Genomic DNA, 19,953 nt, shown 5'->3' on the forward strand with positions numbered 1-19,953 from the left:
AATTATTTTTTTCATTGGCAAAATTAGCAAACCTATTAGCCCCCTTTACTGGCTCAAATAGCCGACCAATCAGCCTGTTACCAAACCAGAGTAAACTTTTGGAAAAATTGTTTGACCAGATACAATGCTATTTTACTGTAAACAAATTGACAACAGACTTTCAGCACGCTTATAGGGAATGACATTCATCATGCACAGCACTTACACAAATGACTGCTGATTGGCTGAGAGAAATTGATGATAAAAAGATTATGGGGGCTGTTGACTTCAGTGCGGCTTTTGACATTTACATTTTAGTCATTTAGCAGACGCTCTTATCCAGAGCGACTTACAGTTAGTGAATACATATTTTTTTATACTGGCCCCCCATGGGAATCGAACCCACAACCCTGGCGTTGCAAACGCCATGCTCTATCAACTGAGCTACATCCCTGCCGGCCATTCCCTCCCCTACCCTGGACGACGCTGGGCCAATTGTGCGCCGCCCATGAGTCTCCCGGTCGCGGCCGGCGGCGACAGAGCCTGGATTCGAACCAGGATCTCTAGTGGCACAGTTAGCACTGCGATGCAGTGCCTTAGACCACTGCGCCACTCAGGAGCCTGCTGGAAAAACGTATGTGTTATGGCTTTACACCCCCTGCTATATTGTGGATAAAAAGTTACTTGTCTAACAGAACACAGGGTGTTCTTTAATGGAAGCCTCTCCAATATAATCCAGGTAGAATCAGGAATTCCCCAGGGCAGCTGTCTAGGCCCCTTACTTTTTTCAATCTTTACTAACGACCTTCATTGATTTTAAAGCCAGTGTGTCTATGTATGCAGATTACTCAACACCATACACGTCAGCTACTACAGCGACTGAAATGACTGCAACACTTAACAAAGAGCTGCAGTTAGTTTCAGAATGGGTGGCAAGGAATAAGTTAGTCCTAAATATTTCAAAAACTAAAAGCATTGTATTTGGGACAAATCATTCACCAAACCCTAAACCTCAACTAAATCTTGTAATGAATACTGTTGAAGTTGAGGAGACTAAACTGATAGGAGTAACCCTGTGTTGTAAACTGTCATGGTCAAAACATGATTGAGCAGTAGCTAAGATGGGCAGAGAAGTCTGTCCATAATAAAGCGTTGCTCTGCCTTTTTAACAACACTATCAACAAGGCAGGTCCTACAGGCCCTAGTTTTGTCGCACCTGGACTACTGTCCAGTCGTGGTCAGGTGCCACAAAGAGGGACTTAGGAAAATTACAATTGGCTCAGAACAGGGCAGCACGGCTGGCCCTTAAATGTACATGGAGAGCTTACATTGGCTCAAAGTAGAGGAGAGATTGACTTCATCACTGTAAGAAGTATTGACATGCTGAATGCACCGAGCTGTCTGTTTTTAAACTATACTGAACAAAAATATAAACTCAACATGTAAAGTGTTGGTCCCATGTTTCATGAGCTGAAATAAAACATCCCAGAAATGTTCTATGCGCACAAAAAGCTTATTTCTCTCAATCTTTTTGCAAAAATTGTAGATCCCTGTTAGTGAGTATTTCTCCTTTGCCATGATAATTTATCCACCTGACAGGTGTGGCATATCAAGAAACTGATTAAACAGCATGAACATTACACAGGTGCACCTTGTGCTTGGGACAATAAAAGGCCACTCTAAAATGTGCAGTTTTGTCACCCAACACAATGCCACAGATGTCTCAAGTTTTGAGGGAGCGTGCAGTTGGCATGCTGACTGCAGAAATGTCCACCAGATAATTTAATGTTCATTTCTCTACCATAAGCCGTCGTTTTAGAAAATTTGGCAGAACGTCCAACCGGCCTCACAAAAGCAGAACGTGTAACCACGCCAGCACAGGACCTCCACATCCATTTACATTACATTTGAGTCATTTAGCAGACGCTCTTATCCAGAGCGACTTACAGTTAGTGAATACATATTTTTTATACTGGCCCCCCGTGGGAAACGAACCCACAACCCTGGCGTTGCAAACGCCATGCTCTATCATCCGTCTTCTTCACCTGCGGGATCGTCTGAGACCAGAGTATTTCTGTCTGTAATAAAGCCCTTTCTGTGGGGAAAAACTCATTCTGATTGGCTGGGCATGGCTCCCCAGTGGGTGGGCCTATGCCCTCGCAGGTCTACCCATGGCTGCGCCCCTACCCAGTCATGTGAAATCCATAGATTAGGGCCTAATGAATTTATTTCAAGTGACTGATTTCCTTATATGAACTGTAACTCAGTAAAATCGTTGAAATTGTTGCATGTTGCGTACATTATTTTGTTCAGTATACTAGCACACAGCTCGGACACCCATGCATACCCCACAAGACATGCCACCAGAGGTCTCTTCACAATCCCAAAGTCCAGAACAGACTAATGGAGGCACATGTTACAGTTCCATGTAGCCATGGCTCTATGTAGTATTCCACATCAGGTAACTGATGCAAGTAGTAGAATATATTTTGAAAAACATAAAAATACACCTTATGGAACAGCGGGGACTGTGAAGAGACACACACGGTCACAGACACGCTTACATATACACATGATAAGATACGCACGCTACACACACGTACACATGGATTTTGTATTGTAGATGTAGAGTAGTGGCCTGAGGGCACACACTTAATGTGTTTATGAAATGTAATGTCATGTAATATTTTTAATTGTATATAACTGCCTTAATGTTGCTGGACCCCAGGAAGAGTAGCTGCTGCCTTGGCAGCAGTTAATGGGGATCTTTAATGAATACAAAATACAAATACCGTTTGCTTTTTAGGTATCTGCTTCCTACGGTGGACACGTGCTAAGGGGACTGATCTGGTTTCTGTTCTGCCATCTCTGGAGCCTCAGGTGGAGCCTGACCTGTGACATTCTCTGTACTTCTCACCACTGGGGCCCACAGGGCGATCCCTTCCCTTCTCAAACACACACAGACACTCAACTATACGACAGACGAGACAGTATGTCAAGATTTCTTGGTGTAATATTATCTTTTAAGATTTCAACTATTACAATGTTTTTCTCTGTGATTGTAATTCATCCTCTAAAAAGAAGGGATTGTTGAAGCTGTCACCACAAGGCTAAATATTTGCTTTTATCCTACATAGAATGCTCAACCCGGGGTGGGGTTAAAAGGGAGTTGGATGTAATCCTAAGTCAAACACATGAGATCATCTCCTGAGAATGTTCATTCCAATTGACCCTGAGGGATCCAGCATTAGGGAAAGGAGTCTTAGAGAGATCAGCTCCTCTTTCACCAGGTCAGAGAGAAGAGAACCCTTATCACAGACAATAGCAGTAAGAGAAAAATGTTTTGACGTTCGCTTGCTGACGGTTTCTAGTCTTAAGGTCACGTGCACAAGTACAGTGAAATGCCTTTTTTGTGTAATAGGGACCTCCTGCCGGTAGGCAACTGACGGACTCAATTTTCGCACATTTCTACATGTAAAATAAGTTTGTAAATTACGTCCAGCACTCTGTTCAGGTGTGCTAGGTACTCTCGGCCAGCAGGATTGTCCTACTGGTCTGTCCGTTCCATAAATCACATTCAGATCTGGGACCAGGCTTTTAACCCCGCCTCGGCTTGAGCTCACCTACGTAGGATAAAAGCTAATATTTTGCCTTGTGGTGACAGCTTCAACAATCCCTTCTTTTTATAGGTGAATTACAATCACAGAGATAACATTTTAGAGTTGAAATCATGACGATAATATTACACCAAGAAATATGTCTGTTGGGTCGTGTAGCTGCATGTCTGTCTGTGTGTTTGAGAAGGAAAGGGCCCTGTGTGCCCCAGTGGGGAGGAACAGAGAGAATGTCACAGGTCGGGCTCCACCTGAGGCTCCAGAGAGAGTGAAACAGAAACCAGATCAGTCTCCTTAGCACCTTTCCACTGTAGGATGCAGCTATGTAGAAAGTAAAAAGACAATGTCAGGCTGGCACCGGACGTGCAAGGTAGGCTAAAACAAAACAAAGTCTATAAAATGGCATACAGAATGCACCGAGTGGTGTGGGGGCTTGGAGCTTGGCTTTGCAGCCACTGTGCAGCTTTTAGTCCACCCCCAGCTTTCCCATCTCAGTAGTTTGTCATTCCAGCCACTCAGCCTCTGTCTACAGCCAAGCCATGTCCTCAGAGCACTCCAAATATCATAGGTGGTGACTGATTCCTCTAAACTTGTGCCTCACCTTGTCAAGCTTCAATGCAAAGCAGTAGCTTTATTGCTGCTAATTTCATTTGTTGGATGTTTTATTTAGTTCAGGTAACCAACCTAACCAGGTTCAATTGATTTGGAGTGTAATTTACGAGTCAAATAATACTTACATTGCGTTGTCATTTAGGCTGCTTTCTGTTTCACTTGGAGCTGAGCTTGTTGAAGGGAGCGGATAGTACCTTATGCAAAGACAGTTTAAAAGCTTGCAACAGCTTTGCTGTTCTAATATAGGCTAATCTAATCTCTCCTTTCCCCCTGCTTGGGTTTGACCGTAAATGCTATCCTGGTGTCTGCTAGTGTGTCCACACAGTAGGCTACACTGTATCCTGCCCTGACCAATAGTCCAGTCCCCTATGGCCTGGATCAGAATCAGCCACTCATCGTTAACACTACCCTATTAAGATTCAGAGTACACTCCAGGGTTTCCGTTAGCCGGTAATAAAATTGTATCTGGCCAAATTCTCCAGGGCTACCCTGCTGCTGAGGAGAGGTAGAACGCAAGAGAGGAGCCTTGGCCTAGGATACTGTTGATTGCGAAGATGGAGGCCTTTCTTCATTGAAGTAAAACAAAAGTTAGTGCCTATAGTGAAAAGGCTCCAGCCTGCAACCATTTAGTCACATTTTGCGAACCCTTTGACTTGGCTGTGTGAGTTTAAAAATGTATCGGTTGCATCGGTGCAGGCTGCACATTCATTCACCTCGCTAAAAACGTCCTAGTTTTTAGGAGGCTAAAACCATGATTTGGTCAAACAATAAAGTACCTTATCCTCATGATTCCTTTTAATGAACGTGTCTACCTGACTGTACCTGTTTCGCTAGGGCCTGCTTCAGTGTCTAGCGTTACAACAGTAGGTTTATGTGTCTCTCCTCTCTTCTCTTTCTCTCTTTTCCTCCCTCCCCTCCTTTCCCGGGGGAAAAAAATGCTCAGGCCGAAAGAAAAGTGTTCTGATTGTATAACATTTAAAAATCCAATTGCTGGGGAGTCACAGCTATCGTGGTGTCACAGATGGAGAGCGGATGTTCTCAGCTTTCTGTAGGTATACTATATTTCTCAACTGTCAATTATGAGTTCAATAGCAACTATTTTACAAAGATATTTGATATGGCTTTGAGATACGGAGCGTGTGAAATGTGCGTTGGCCGTTGAGTGCATAGGCCTCATTGGACGTAGGCTACAACTGCAATGTTTTTTGGACATTAAGTGTACTGTGAGTGGGTATTATTTTTAGAGTTAGTGATCTAGCTCATGTGTTTTGAGTTTCCACTTACTCAGGTGGTGAATTAGCCCCAAATAAATTGGCCTATGATATTAGAACACATAAACATACTGTTGTAACAGTAAAATATAGCAACAATAGCATAACTGTCCACTGAAAATACATGATAACATATTTTAAATCACATCACAAGATGATGAAATAACTTATTTCTTCAATACCATCTCAGAAGTCTATTACATTTTTTAATAAAGCACTGTGAATGACTATGTGATTCTCACGACACTGGCACTTGCCCAATTTTGTTTTTACAAAACAAGTGTAATTTTCCACCATAATTCCTCTTGGATCACTAAGATTAGGATCTGTAGTTATCTAGTTCATAGTTATGTTTATTGATCAGCTATTATGCATTTGAGATGATAGGCCTACACATTTATTTTCTATTGCGAGATGCTTTGGGAAAAAATTGGTGCCACCAAATCATGGGCTGGTGCCACCAACTGAAAAACTTAGTAGCACCAGTGCCACCAGAGAAACATTTTAGTCTGGTGCCCTGCTACAAGGGGAATGTCCTCCGTATGGAAAAGTTTTAATATTGTAGAGGACAAAGATGAGACTAATGTTGGCGCAGCTAAATGCAGGCTACTGTGTATCTCGCTGTTCAGGTAGGATGCAATTTTGAAACTTTAATGTATTTTTTATTAATGTATTTATGTTTTATCATTCTTATTATCGTATAGCATTGTTATTATTGTAGGCCTATTTATTTTAATCCAAACCAGTTCTTTAAATATGCAAAAAGTGTTTTGTTTCATTCCCTTGAGACATTTTCGTTGGCTAAATTAAGTTCGATATGTCTTTTTAATTGTGTTCTCCGTATTTTTTATTTGATAGGTTATAAGTAAAATATACAGTGCCAGTCAAAAGTTTGGACACCTACTCATTCCAGGGTTTTTCTTTATGTTTTACTATTTTCTACATTGTAGAATAGTGAAGACATCAAAACTATGAAATAACACATATTTGTAATGATGGTCTGTCGTTTCTCTTTGCTTATTTGAGCTGTTCTTGCCATAATATGGACTTAGCCCTATTTGGTAAAAGACCCTACCTTGCCACAACACAGCTGATTGGCTCAAACGCATTAAGAAGGAAATAAATTCCACAAAATAACTTTTAACAAGGCACACCTGTTAATTTATTTGTTTAGCACTTTTTTGGTTACTACATGATTCCATATGTGTAATTTCATAGTTTTTATGTCTTCTATTATTCTACAATGTAAAAATAAAGAAAAACCCTTGAATAAGTAGGTGTGTCCAAACTTTTGACTGGTACTGTATATCATTAGCCTTGCTGTCATTAATTGGGTACGGTAGGCAGTAGCCTTGACTTTGTTTTTACCAATCTAACTAAATAACAACATAATGGTAATCATTTATTTGAGTGGTAAATCTCTTGATAAACTAGGTAAATCAAGATTTCCCATAGGCCTATTCACAATACAGGTGAATGCGTATTCAATAGGAGTGTGTGCATGCATCGAGTTATTGAGCTTGTTTTTGCTGATGACAAACAATCTGACTTATTTTATTGTACTGATCAACAACATTTGAAGTAGCTTATTTTATAAAATTGTGCGCTGTCTTTTTAACCAGTAATGACATCATTCATGAGGCAAAAGGGGGGTGGCCCGTCTGAGCCTTATTCACACACCGTCAGTTCGCTGAGCAATAAGCAATCTTTGGGAAAGACGTGCGAGAGAGACAGTTTTAAGTGAATTAATAAAGTTTTGGTGACAATCAGATTTGAAATCACAAACAAAGTACTAGGGTAGTGAATCAATGTTAGCTTTATCTGTAATTTAGCAAGGAAAGTAAGCCTACCAAGCTGGAAGCTACCGGTATCTTCTTGCGTTGTAAAGTGTTCTAGCTGGTATGGACATTGTTTTGCAAACAGTAATTACGTTGAAACATTTCTTTAACTTCTGTGCAGCATGAGTGGGGAGCTAACATGATGCAGCCCAGACTCCCAGTGCATGCTAAGTGGAGCAGGCACGGTGCATTCGCGCTATAAGGGGGACATCGACTGCGCTGATAGACTTGATCCGTAAGACACATTTGACAGAAGTACCGAAAGTAGTAACAATTCTAGTACCGATCCGTTTTGTTCTAGTGTCGAAAAAGTACAGAAGTTTCGGTATACCGTGCAACATTATTCATAAAAGAGAAGCACCAGTTTATAATCCGAGGGAGGTGTTGTAGCCCGGAAGGGGGGTGGGGTCTGCACGGCTGAATTTGGTCCGGGCCCTGGAATAGAACATTAAAGGCTTTTTACATTTTTAGTCATTTAGCAGACACTCTTATCCAGAGCGACTTACAGGAGCAATTAGGGTTAAGTGCCTTGCTCAAGGGCACATCGACAGATTTTTCACCTAGTTGGCTCGGGGATTAGAACCAGCGACCTTGCGGTTACTGGCACAACGCTCTTACCCACTAAGCTACCTGCCGCCCCATCAGGCACCAGCTTGGCAGTTCTCCGTGGAGCTGAGAGCCATTTTCGCAGTTTTATAGCTAATTTCCTGCTATTCTACACATGTTGCCATGGAGCTGAGAGAAAATGTTGCAGTTTTAAAGCAAATTTCCTGAAATTGTATGCATTTTGCCATGGCTAATACTGTGTTCTTATGCTCAAACATAACAAAATCAATACTCTTTAATTCAGTTCTCAGAATTGTTAGTTCACAAAGATTCTATTATTAAAAACATAGGCCCATGATCTTTTCTACATACTTTAAGGTTACACTGTAAGTGTTTTTCCATCCAGAAAATTAATTTAGTCTTAGGCGGGCCGAACCCCCCCCCCCCCCCCCCCCCCAGTTCTATGCAGAAAACCCCCTGACAATGCTTTCAATTCCTATGATTAGGTGTTCCAGCCCTGGGGGATAGGCTCGATTTCCCATACAGGAGTCCACAAGCCTGTTCCCTGGTTACCCACCCATTACATACTCTCCCTCCAGTCTAAACCTGGCGTTGTATATGATCAGGTGTGTAATAGGAGTCTCTGCTGACGGAGCCCACAGCTGAGCTGGCACAGGCTCACTGTATACATCTACTTTGAACTGGGTCAGTTTGTATGAATCGTCTCCGCCAGCCTGCAGGCACACTGAGTACATGGTCTAATGCCTCCAGCCGAGCCCATTTTGATAAATGATAAAACATAGACACATTGAAGAGGAATAAACCACCTAACACATAGTTGGTTACAGTCATGTTTATGATGAAGTTATATTGTCAGTCTTATTTTATAATGCAGGACAGAGTGCATGGGTGTTAGCTTAGATTTTATAATGAAGGTTTGTTGCAGTTTATTGAATGCAGTGTGAGTGAACCATTTAGAGCCGCCAAGCTTCCTGCCATCCAGGAACTCTATACCAGGCGGTGTCAGAGGAAGGCCCTAAAAATTATCAAAGACTCCAGCCACCCTAGTCATAGACTGTTCTCTCTGCTACCGCACGGCAAGCGGTACCGGAGCGCCAAGTCTAGGTCCAAAAGGCTTCTTAACAGCTTCTATCCCCAAGCCATAATACTCCTGAACAGCTAATCATGACTACTCTGTTTATTATTTATGTATAGTCACTTTAACTCTACCCACATGTACATATTACCTCAATTACCTCGACTAACCAGTGCCCCCGCACATTTACTCTGTACCGGTACCTCCTGTATATAGCCTCCCTACTATTATTTTATTTTACTGCTGCTCTTTAATTATTTGCTATGTTCTATTTTTTACTTATTTCTTTTACTTAACACTTTTTATTTTCTTAACTGCATTGTTGGTTAAGGGCTTGTAAGTAAGCATTTCACTGTAATGTCTACACCTGTTATATTCGGCGCATGTGGCAAATAAAATTGTATTTTATTTTAATCAGATGGAGTGAATCAGGTGTAATCTCAAATGGCACCCTAGTCCCAATTTCCCACTACTATAGGCCATGAATAGGGTACCTGTGCCATGCCATCTGAGACCCAGCCTTCGTGTGTCGTGTCCTAAGGAAATATGGCAGAAGGGACCAGCTAAGTGGATCATTTCCTCTTTGATGTTCCCTGGCTTTGATCTAGATCTGTTGAACTGGTGGATAGTGGGGGTCTGGTGTAGGCAAGCCACTGTTGGTGGTTCTCGTTCTCCCCCTCTCCTCTCTTCAACACAACAAAAGACTCATTCTGAGTCACTTCTTCCCTGTAATATTCACTCTTGATAAATCACAAACGTCTCATACAGCTGGAGACTGTCATTAGGCTAATAATATTCATCATCAGCTCTCGTATGGTGAATAGGCCTTTCTGGGTTTCACTTTAAGGTGACTTATGTGACTCACTCAATCCCTTGTGATATTTTGCGTGCACAAATGCTTGATTTTGCTGCAGCAATTCTGACATTTTGTATGGCAATATGCAATGATTCTGTCCAATTTGGAACAAAGTGTGAAAGTGCACCTTTATAGATATCCCTTGAATGTAAATTGGTTACAAAAGCATTGACACTTTCTCTCTTGGTTTTTGGTGAGTCAGGCTAATTCTAATGGTGCTTCTAATAATGTGAAGTTCAGCAGGTATGAGGGAACGACCAACTGTGCAGCATGATTAATATTTGAATGGCTGCAGAAACTCAATAACAATACAGCAGGCTCTTAAAACACTTTGTTTATTTCCCTCCTGTTTAATAGCGCTGCAGATTTGGTTACTCAGTCATTTGATAATGTTTCTTTGTCGTGTCCTCCCTTATCACTGAGCTGTCCACAGATCCTCTCTGTGCGACTGTGCCGCTCAATGGAAAATGGCGTGTTGAAAAATACTTGATTTAATAATTCACTGTTTTGATTGACAGCTGTGTTTCCCAGGGAAGTAACTTGTTCCTTTTATGCATTTTTTTATCATTTGGCTAATTAATCCAGCATGGTATGCCAAACTGTCATAACCATCAAACCACTGGTTTAATGTAATGTAGCGTGGCTCTATAATCGTATTGAAATCAGAAGACATTTAATAGGTGAGGACATAAGTGAGTGACTCTGATCTAGGTTTAGTTTATTAGGATCCCCATTAGCTACTGCACATGCAGCAGCTACTCTTCCTGGGATCCACATAAAGGTTGGAAGAGGTGTTGTCAATAGTGAGGTCTGAGATGGTATCTCTGCTCAATGGGAACAGATGTAAAAGGTTTGTGTCGTTCATTCATATGAAACCTGTGTGTGTCACCCTGGCTGCCAGGATGCCCTGATCTTGAGAGCGTAGTTAATGAAGATGAAGCGGGGCCGTCCATTAAGGGATTTACTCTCTGTGCCTTAAACAGGATTAATGTCAGGCCTGAGGAGCGAGAGAAGACAAGTGTTTTTAAAGAGTGATGGATCACACATGAGGGGCGAAGAGGTGGAGGCTTGCCAACAGGGTGGTAGAGATGACACCACTACACTGGGTCATGTTCCCATACCACTCCAGGCAGTAGTTGCCCTTGGGCACAGGCCAGATCAACTATCAGTTTACCCTCTACAAATCCTAACCTTAACCCATGAATGCAAAACTGAATGACCTTAGATTGGCATTTAATTAGGCAACTTTATCATGATAGATGGTAGGAAAAGACCCTGACATAGCGCTCCATACTCAGCCTTGCCCAGTACTCTCCCTCTGCCCGGGCCCCTGACCCAGGCTCAGAGCTAGCACCCCCACAGAGGAAGAGGCTGTTGTTCCCCTCCTGTGTGGAAGGATGGTGGTCCTCGTGAGCGCTTAGCCGTGATTTAGCAGATTAAGGGAGTCACACTTCCCTGGGTGACTTCCATGTGCTTCAGCTGGCAGGCTGAGTGCCTTGTCAGAATGAGAGACAGGAAGACCGCTTGCCTTGCTAGCTGGCACTCACAGCAACATGGGGAAACTGCTGTGGAAAATACAATGTTACAACAAAATGTGATGTTTGTTCATATTCAATACTTAATATGTTGTAATATAGGTCATAACTTGTACTTCAGCCCTCTGAAAGGTCTTGTGAGGTCTTTCATCAAGGCTAGATTTATAAAATGCAGGGACATTAAATAATCTGCACCTCACCCCCTCGGTTTATAACACCTCAGGCCACCCAGGAGGGAGGCTGAGAGAGGGGGGCGCTGGCCCAACCAGCACCAGCCTCTGAAGTAGGGATGCAAATGTCGGTCAATTTGCTGCCGACTAACCGACCCTCATTAACAGGTCAACAAACTGTAAACATTTTCCAAACAGTAAAATTACGTGACCAACAGAAAATACTATCAGAGATCTGTATATTATGACGAGATGCTCATGTCTCCGCCCTAACAATGGGAGTCGTTGTCCCAAAGGCGGGAAATATTTTGGACATGTTTTGGCCAGTGTGAAACCTCTCACTTTGCCTCTTCCTCGCTGATACTGCATACAAGGAACATACATTTTTCATTAAGTGCTTAATGCAACTATAGCAAGCCTATCGTCTTAAAGTCAAAAGGCTATAGCCTATTATTGAACATGCAACTCCTGTAATGAAGCAGCTAATATGTCATTTTCAAACATTTGCCAAAATGCAATTCGCGGGTAAACAGCACACCTAATGCGAGCGGTTCCATGTGATTGAGATGGTATAAATCTCCCTTTGAAACTTAGAAGGAAGGGGACTTTAATAGCAACAACTAAGATGGGTTTCTAATATGACTAGGATTTTGGCTTTTGGACAATGAAAGTTCATATGAAAACCAATAAAATAATACAATAATTACCTACAATTTCTAGGGATGGATTTTCGCAAGGCTACTTTGAAGCAAGGTAAGACATGCCTCATTATTTGAAGTGAAGTAAAACGTTCAGGTTTCAAACAATTATACAGCCTCAAGCTCACATTGCAAAGTGGTGGGTGACACGCTGATAGCCTGCCTACCGTTGACTATAGCCTATTCACGCGAATGGGAGGTGCGCTTTAATTACGAGTTGAGATTGAGAAATAAAAATGGCTATTTTTAATCGTGGCCATCAAAACAGTTTTTAACACGCGATTGCATTTAGAATTGTTATTTGTTGCGCAATGATTGGGCTTACAAAAGCACATGTTTCACTCCAGTACCAGTTTTTTGAGTAGCTGCTCTCGCACTGTCTGACAGGTGATAGGCTATTCCGCTCCACAAACTATGCTTTGTGTGCTGTGCCCGTGTGATAAATAAGATGCATGACGACAAACAAAATACACACGCGCCAATTTAATTCCACTAAATTATGCAAATTACCTATAGACCGATAAGCATGACTGGTCAAATGTATTTTCGACCAGCTAACCGATTTAATGGTTAACATCACTACTCTGAAGCAATAAAAATATTACACTGTAGACTCACTCCTGTCACTGTGAAATGAACCCCCTCCTTCTCTACTACTCTACACTAGGCTTTAAGTTTAAACTGCTTAACACAAAATATCAGGATTTTAGCATGACTGTGTTACAAATGGGACACCCTCCTCACCCTAGAACCCATCCCCCTGTACTTGTGAAATGCATTATATATTTCAATATAGGCCAGTACCTTTTAAATAATCCATGGAGGAATAGTAAATGGTTTCCTTGTGTGTTTTCTTGCTAAGTGAATGAAACCCTAGGCTACATTGTTAGCCTCCCGCCCCTCTCTCTCTCTCGCTCTCCCTCCCTCCCTCAGTGGCAGCGAGTTTTTCCTGTTTTCCAGTATTGATAATAGGCCTTACAGGAAGAGAACATCTGGGAACCCAATAATTATCAGTATCGATTGTCCTCGGGGACACTGTGCTGCTAAAGAGGGACACTTTCTCGGCTGCTAGGAGACATGAATTACCGCCGGTGATATGGGGGATGGTTGAAGCCACTGGAGGGAAGGCGGGAGGAGCGGGAAAGGGCCCAGGGATGCTGGGAATAAATCCCAACGCTCCTGAGATAGTGAGAGAGAATGAAGGAGAGAGAGCGAGGTGGGACTTAATAAAGAGAGATGAAGGACTGTTGTTTGTTACACTGATGAAGTCATCGCCTGCCTGTGATTGTGGGATTCACAGTCATATCTCCTTCACACCACTCTCACACAAACACATGCACATTCCTCTCATGTATCTGTCCTTTACCAGGTTTGACTGTACGCCTACACCTAAATTATTTCCAAAGTGTTAGTAGTGCCAGCAGTTTTTCTGGACCATAGATGGAGCTGTAGCCTGTAACTATGACCCTGAGTACAGTTTTTCCTGGTCAGGTCCTGTGGTTAGAAAAACAACTTAAGTGTCAGCAGCCACACACACCCTGGGGAGGTGCCTGCCAGCCTGGGTCAGGCTGTAGTACAAAGGACTGCTTATTGAAACCCTCATATGAACTCCATTAGACTTTGGCTATGCCCCCTGAGGCAGGTGGACAGGTCTGTTCTTTGTGTGCTGGAGAGGAGGGAGGGAAGAGTTTGATTAGTGAGAGAAGGTAAAGGGAGCGTGTTAAAGAAACAACAAGCCCTCACACTAGCTTTATAGCAATGTAGCCTAGCGTGCAGGCCTTTATGTGCCTATTTGATATGCGTATCTGACTATGTTCCCTTCTGGAGGGAGTGCGATCGATATTATTCAGCCAATCGGCCTTAGTGGAGATGTAGGTGGTGGGACTGGGAGTCCTCCAGGCTTCCTCTCCAGTAGGTACACTAACTAGCTGTCCAGGAACATACAGCACCTGCCATCCTCTCTCTCAACCTCCTCTGTGTCTACAGTTAGTATTTACTATTTTATTAGGATCCCCATTAACTGTTGCCAAGGCAGCAGCTACTCTTCCGCTTCTCTTCCTAGCTCAATGAGAGCTGTGAATTTAATGGCCTTGAATGTGGAATCTGCAGTGATGTCAGAAGGCATACAGCAAATGGGTCCTGTCAATCAGGAATGATGAGCTACATCCAATTTACAAATTAGCTATGACTGCATCAAAATAATTTTGCAGTGTGGGAAGAAGACTGACATCACACTACATTTACCGACAAACCCATTATTTAAATGATGCTATCCTATGATTTGCAACATTAATGTTTCAATGCATAATAACCAGTAGGCTGTTATTTGATTAATCTTACATTTAATTGTCTTTTGTCTGGCACTTCAAGTAAGCTGAAAGAACTGAAGATATTCATATTTATTCCCACATTCAATCTGGATGTAAATCTAGTGTTGATATTCCCCAGATGACGTTGGTGCCATCCCACACAGTTTCACCACGCTGGTTTCCCTACAAACACTTATGCATTATAGTCAGATATAATCAAACCTGTCAGTGACATTTATGCAATATCTTTGTTTACAAACTGCAGCCTTTGTACAGACTTGTCCTATTCTGAAACATCTACCTATGAGGATAGTCTACTTGGTGTTACAGCACCTAAAACCATTATGCAATTAGGCTATTTGACTTTACTGCTTCAAAACAGCAATACAGGTTTTACAGTTATTTGACTACACTACTGGATGAAAAACATGATGCGCTACCGCGTGAATAGTTAGAATTTGAATAGCTTGAATTGAACCCTTCTCTCTCTCTCTCTCTCTCTCTCTCTCTCTCTCTCTCTCTCTCTCTCCCCCTCCCTCCCCAGGTGATGGAGTGTGCTGGGGCTTGGTAGGAGCTCTGTAGGACACAGCCAGCATACGTACGTCAAGGTCATGTGTCAGCCTGCAGCCTGATGCCCACCCTCCCATCACCCTCACCGGCCATGGACGGGGAGAACTGCCTGCACCCAGAGGGGCCGCAGTTGGACAGCAGCATTTTCGACGTTGCCACTTCCAATATGGAGGTACGTCGTACGCACACTACACATGTTTACACATCAACCCATTTTGGTAAACTCAAAAGTTCCAGGAAAATGTGGCTACATAATATGCTAATATTATTCCAGGAAATGTGGCTACATATAATACAGGCTATATTATAAATGCAAATAATAATGTTATTGTCATCAAAAGTTTTGTTAGCATGGCTAACAGAATGCGGAACTCTATATCTCTGGATCTCCACTGGCCCCTCTACCTCCGGGCCTCTTGGCTGGCCTGCAGTGGGGCTGACTGACGCATAAGAAATATGTTGCTGTGGTTTGTAAACACAAATCTGAAATGCTTCTTATTGTAATTTCTGCTCGCCTTCAGACTAATTTCGTGCTTCAGTTGCACTTCTCCATTCGGATGAGAAATCTTTGTTCGTCCTCAGACCAATCAAATTCTCGCATTCATGAACGGCAATCTATCAGCAGACAGTGTTCTGACTGATGTAAAGCTGCTTTTCTCCTGTACTTTTCTCTGTGTACTTTTCTACGGGACTTTTCTGTGTGTACTTTCTCTCCTGTGCTTTTCTAAGTACTTTTCTTCAGTCATTTTCTGTGTACTTTGCTCCTGTAAATTGCAAGATTAACTTAAAGCAAGACATTAGGAAATGTAGCTGGCTAAATTTTTTCTATGATAAACATTACAAATATGATGGCCATGCATCGTTTTTGCAAGAAAGACCTTGCTTTTTCATTGTAATCTAATTTACTTGTGTGGCTGCTAGCCAAATAGTGTTGCACTTCTGTTGTCATCTGATGAAAATGAAGCTATTTTCTGACGAATGTGTTGCACTAACGTATTTTGTGTGAAGGAAAACTATAGTTGCATGCCCCTGATCACACTATTGAAGCAAAAAAACACTGTTGACTTTAAATATAAAATGCAGGTGAAATGGTTTAAACTGGGGTTTTATGATGGTCTGCATTTCTGAAGGCTAATGCGACCCCTGCAATTTGAGCAGGACCTGGAACACAATGGCAATCATGCGTTAGACTTTTTTACATCTGTGGTGGGATGGTGACGTCTTTGACACAGTTATCTCCACCGATACTGGGCCTGATGAGGGTCAAGATTTCTCAGGCTGATACTCGTTCAGGGATTAACTAGTGCCGGGCATCATCTGTGTCTCTCTTTAGGAGACACTGGTACTATCTAGTGCAGGAATGGGCAACTGGCAGCGCTGCCCCCCTTTAGTAGGCCCGTGGATCTCAACTTAATGTTGAGAGTTAGGATGGTAGAATACAGAAGGTACAATTTCGAAATTTGGTTGTGCATCAGCAGTTTTTCTCTTATGTCAGTCACTGGCAGTCACTCAATTAGCCCATGCCAGCTAACATTTTTAAGAATGGTAAGTTAGTCTAGCAGTAATCATTGTCAAATTACAGACTGGGGGGCCCCCATTTATTTTGTTAGTCACTCTCAATCAAATATCATTTTCAAAGCTGCAAACATTGTATTCCACCCTATGGCAAAATGAGTAGAATTGCAGGAAATGAGTTATAAAATTGGGTATGGATGTGGGTACGCAGACTCGCGAGCCGCTGCAGCCCCTCATGAGAAATTCAGATTTTTTGTGGCCCCCACCCCCATCAAAGTTGGCCATCCCTGTTCTAGTGTCTCCGACCCAGAGGAACAAAGACATGCTAAATGGTTTGCTGTGAAATGCACTGGTGAAAATAAAAGCGTTTGTGCACAATTATTCACAAATGTAATTTTGGGGGAAAGGGTACACCCCCAAAACAAATATAGATCTATCAGGTTGTCACAGAGGTGTAGCTTCATGAATGCAGAGATCTTTTGTTATACAATTCCTGACCAAGTAATTTGACAATATAAATGCAAAGCATTTATTACCCTATGATTTCCAGTGGCATATAGTGTTTGAGTCTGGTTAGGCATGGTAAACTAATGAACCTTTTATCTACTCTGTTTCAGAGTTATATGTATCCCTCTGGTTCCTGGGGATCATTCTCACAGCAGTCTGGAGGCTACAGCGCACTCTGCCCTATGCAATCTGGAAACCAGTAAGTAACCAATCACCTCTCATACCTCACCCTCTCCTCTGCTGTTTTACTTGTGATGTTTATTTAGTATTTTTACTAAATACACATCAAAGCTGCAGCTACTCTTCCTGGGTCCACACAAAACATGACGTAATACAGAACATGAACAGATAATTACATCTGAAGGACAGAGCTACATAAAATGACACTTCTACATTAATGTGGGTGCTACCATGGTTACGGATAATCCTGAAAGTTGGGGGTATGAAATTTGTGAGTAACTTTCTCACTCATCATTATTCACGATTTATTCAGGACTATCCGTAATCATGGTAGCATCCACATTAATGTAGAAGTGTTTAGAAACATATTCTACTCTTATTTACAATAAAAGGGACTCCAAAATGACTCAATACATTATTTACCATTCATTTCTATTGGGCACAAAATAATCAAACACAACTAAAACAAACAGCAAGCTTGATGTAGTCATTGTGTGCCAGGACCAAATACTAAACTTTTGACTAATACACAAGTTAATTTGTCCCAATACTTTTGGTCCCCTAAAATTGGGAGACTATTTACAAAAAATGCTGTAATTACTAAACGGTTCACCCCGATATAGATAAAAATACCCTCAAATTAAAGCTGACAGTCTGCACTTTAACCCCAGTCATTGTATAATTTCTGGAGCACAGAGCCAAAACAACAACATATTTTTTACTGTATATTGCACATCATTTTAATACATATAATAGCCATATGTAAGCTATTAATAGCTGAATATAGAGAGATCATGCCAACCTATAGGCCCTACATGACCCCAATGCATTTAAAAACTACACCATGTCTGGGCCAGTAGAAATTCTGTTTGGGCCAGTCGATTTTTGGCCAATTGGCCCGATGTTTACGTTGCACCCTGGTTACACAAGGCTAATTAAATCCAAATAATAATTCAAAAGTGCCCCTGACAATAAAGCACCAGTCAAAGTACTACTTATGTAGATTGTCCTGTATGTGTCGGTCTTAAAATCCGGGGGTGGGCTTCAGTTTCTTATTAAATCTCCTTAATTTCCTGTGGAGAGCTGCATTGCTGGCTGGCTGGCGTCGGCCTCGCTGCAGAGGGTGGAGGTTATCTCTGCATCTGGCAGCAGGGGCTGTTCCCTGGCCTCCCAGTCAACTGAGATGTGTGGCTCACACTGCTCCCGACCCCCACCTCTCAGACACACGCACGCATGCACACCACAGCACATGCACGCACACACACATACACGTAAGAGCTCCTAACTCTTACCTCCATCTCGCACACACTGGCAATTGTATCACCAGAAAGGCCTATCTGTGTACCAGTTCTGTACACAGATATGATTTCCCCTGGTTAAACAGGGTCAGGTTAATTAGTTCAATGCGTTTTTATAGCATTTTCTCCATTCAGTTTGCCCCTGTAGCACATGGCAAAGAGACTCTATGTAACCCAAACATCTAATCCCTACCCAGTGTTGATTTAACCCCTTAGAGTCGATGCCTGAGCCCCCATAAAAAAAGTTTAGTTCAGTTTAAGCTAGAGATATCTGTTTTTTTGTATTGGATTCGTCTCAATCCACCGCATCCGCACTTCCGCATCTGCGGTGAAAGGTGACAGAGCTAAAGCGGTCTTCTCACAAAATTGTCTGTAACGTCCGAACAGTTAGACAAACTATTATGACCCGTCTATGGAAAGATAAGACTCTCACGAACACAATGGTGTTCTCCATTTTGCTCTACGACCCCCACAAGCATCTTGGGACTCGTCTGAAGTTGGTACAGCCGATCTGCCAACTTCTTCTGTCTGTAGCGTCCGAGTTTGGCCTACACACTAGTATGACCTCTCTATGGAAAATATGACATCTCTGTGGAAAGGTGAGACTCTCACGAACACGTATATGTCATTGTTATGCTCTAGGACACCCACAGGCCTCACAAGACTCGTATCTAGGTCCCCCGGTACCAGTTGAAAAAAATGAATGGAAGAATATATGTTTAGTGCCAAGAATAAGGGGTTAAATGATGTGAAAAATAAATATAATAAAAAACCTTCCTAATCGTCTTATATCTCTCGGATATACAGTGAGGGAAAAAAGTATTTGATCCCCTGCTGATTTTGTACGTTTGCCCACTGTCAAAGAAATGATCAGTCTATAATTTTAATGGTAGGTTTATTTGAACAGTGAGAGACAGAATAACAACAAAAAAATTCAGAAAAACGCATGTCAAAAATGTTATAAATTGATTTGCATTTTAATTAGGGAAATAAATATTTGACCCCCTCTCAATCAGAAAGATTTCTGGCTCCCAGGTGTCTTTTATACAGGTAACGAGCTGAGATTAGGAGCACACTCTTAAAGGGAGTGCTCCTAATCTCAGCTTGTTACCTGTATAAAAGACACCTGTCCACAGAAGCAATCAATCAATCAGATTCCAAACTCTCCACCATGGCCAAGACCAAAGAGCTCTCCAAGGATGTCAGGGACAAGATTGTAGACCTACACAAGGCTGGAATGGGCTACAAGACCATCGCCAAGCAACTTGGTGAGAAGGTGACAACAGTTGGTGCGATTATTCGCAAATGGAAGAAACACAAAAGACCTGTCAATCTCCCTCGGCCTGGGGCTCCATGCAA

General features: G+C 42.1%; 1 protein-coding gene across 1 annotated transcript in view; it reads left to right on the forward strand.

Moving 5' to 3' along the window:
* The window catches only part of LOC311137630 (protein strawberry notch homolog 2-like), a 120,572-nt gene that overhangs the window by 14,166 nt on the left and 86,453 nt on the right, over positions 1 to 19,953 (forward strand). Inside the window, exons 2-3 of the mRNA XM_084172136.1 lie at positions 15,069 to 15,266; positions 17,227 to 17,315. Coding sequence (XP_084028262.1) covers positions 15,156 to 15,266; positions 17,227 to 17,315 — 200 coding nt within the window. The 5' untranslated portion in view covers positions 15,069 to 15,155. The remainder of the gene's footprint in view (positions 1 to 15,068; positions 15,267 to 17,226; positions 17,316 to 19,953) is intronic.

The sequence above is a fragment of the Coregonus lavaretus genome (assembly GCF_964263955.1).
Source record: "Coregonus lavaretus genome assembly, chromosome: 11".
NCBI lineage: Eukaryota > Metazoa > Chordata > Actinopteri > Salmoniformes > Salmonidae > Coregonus > Coregonus lavaretus.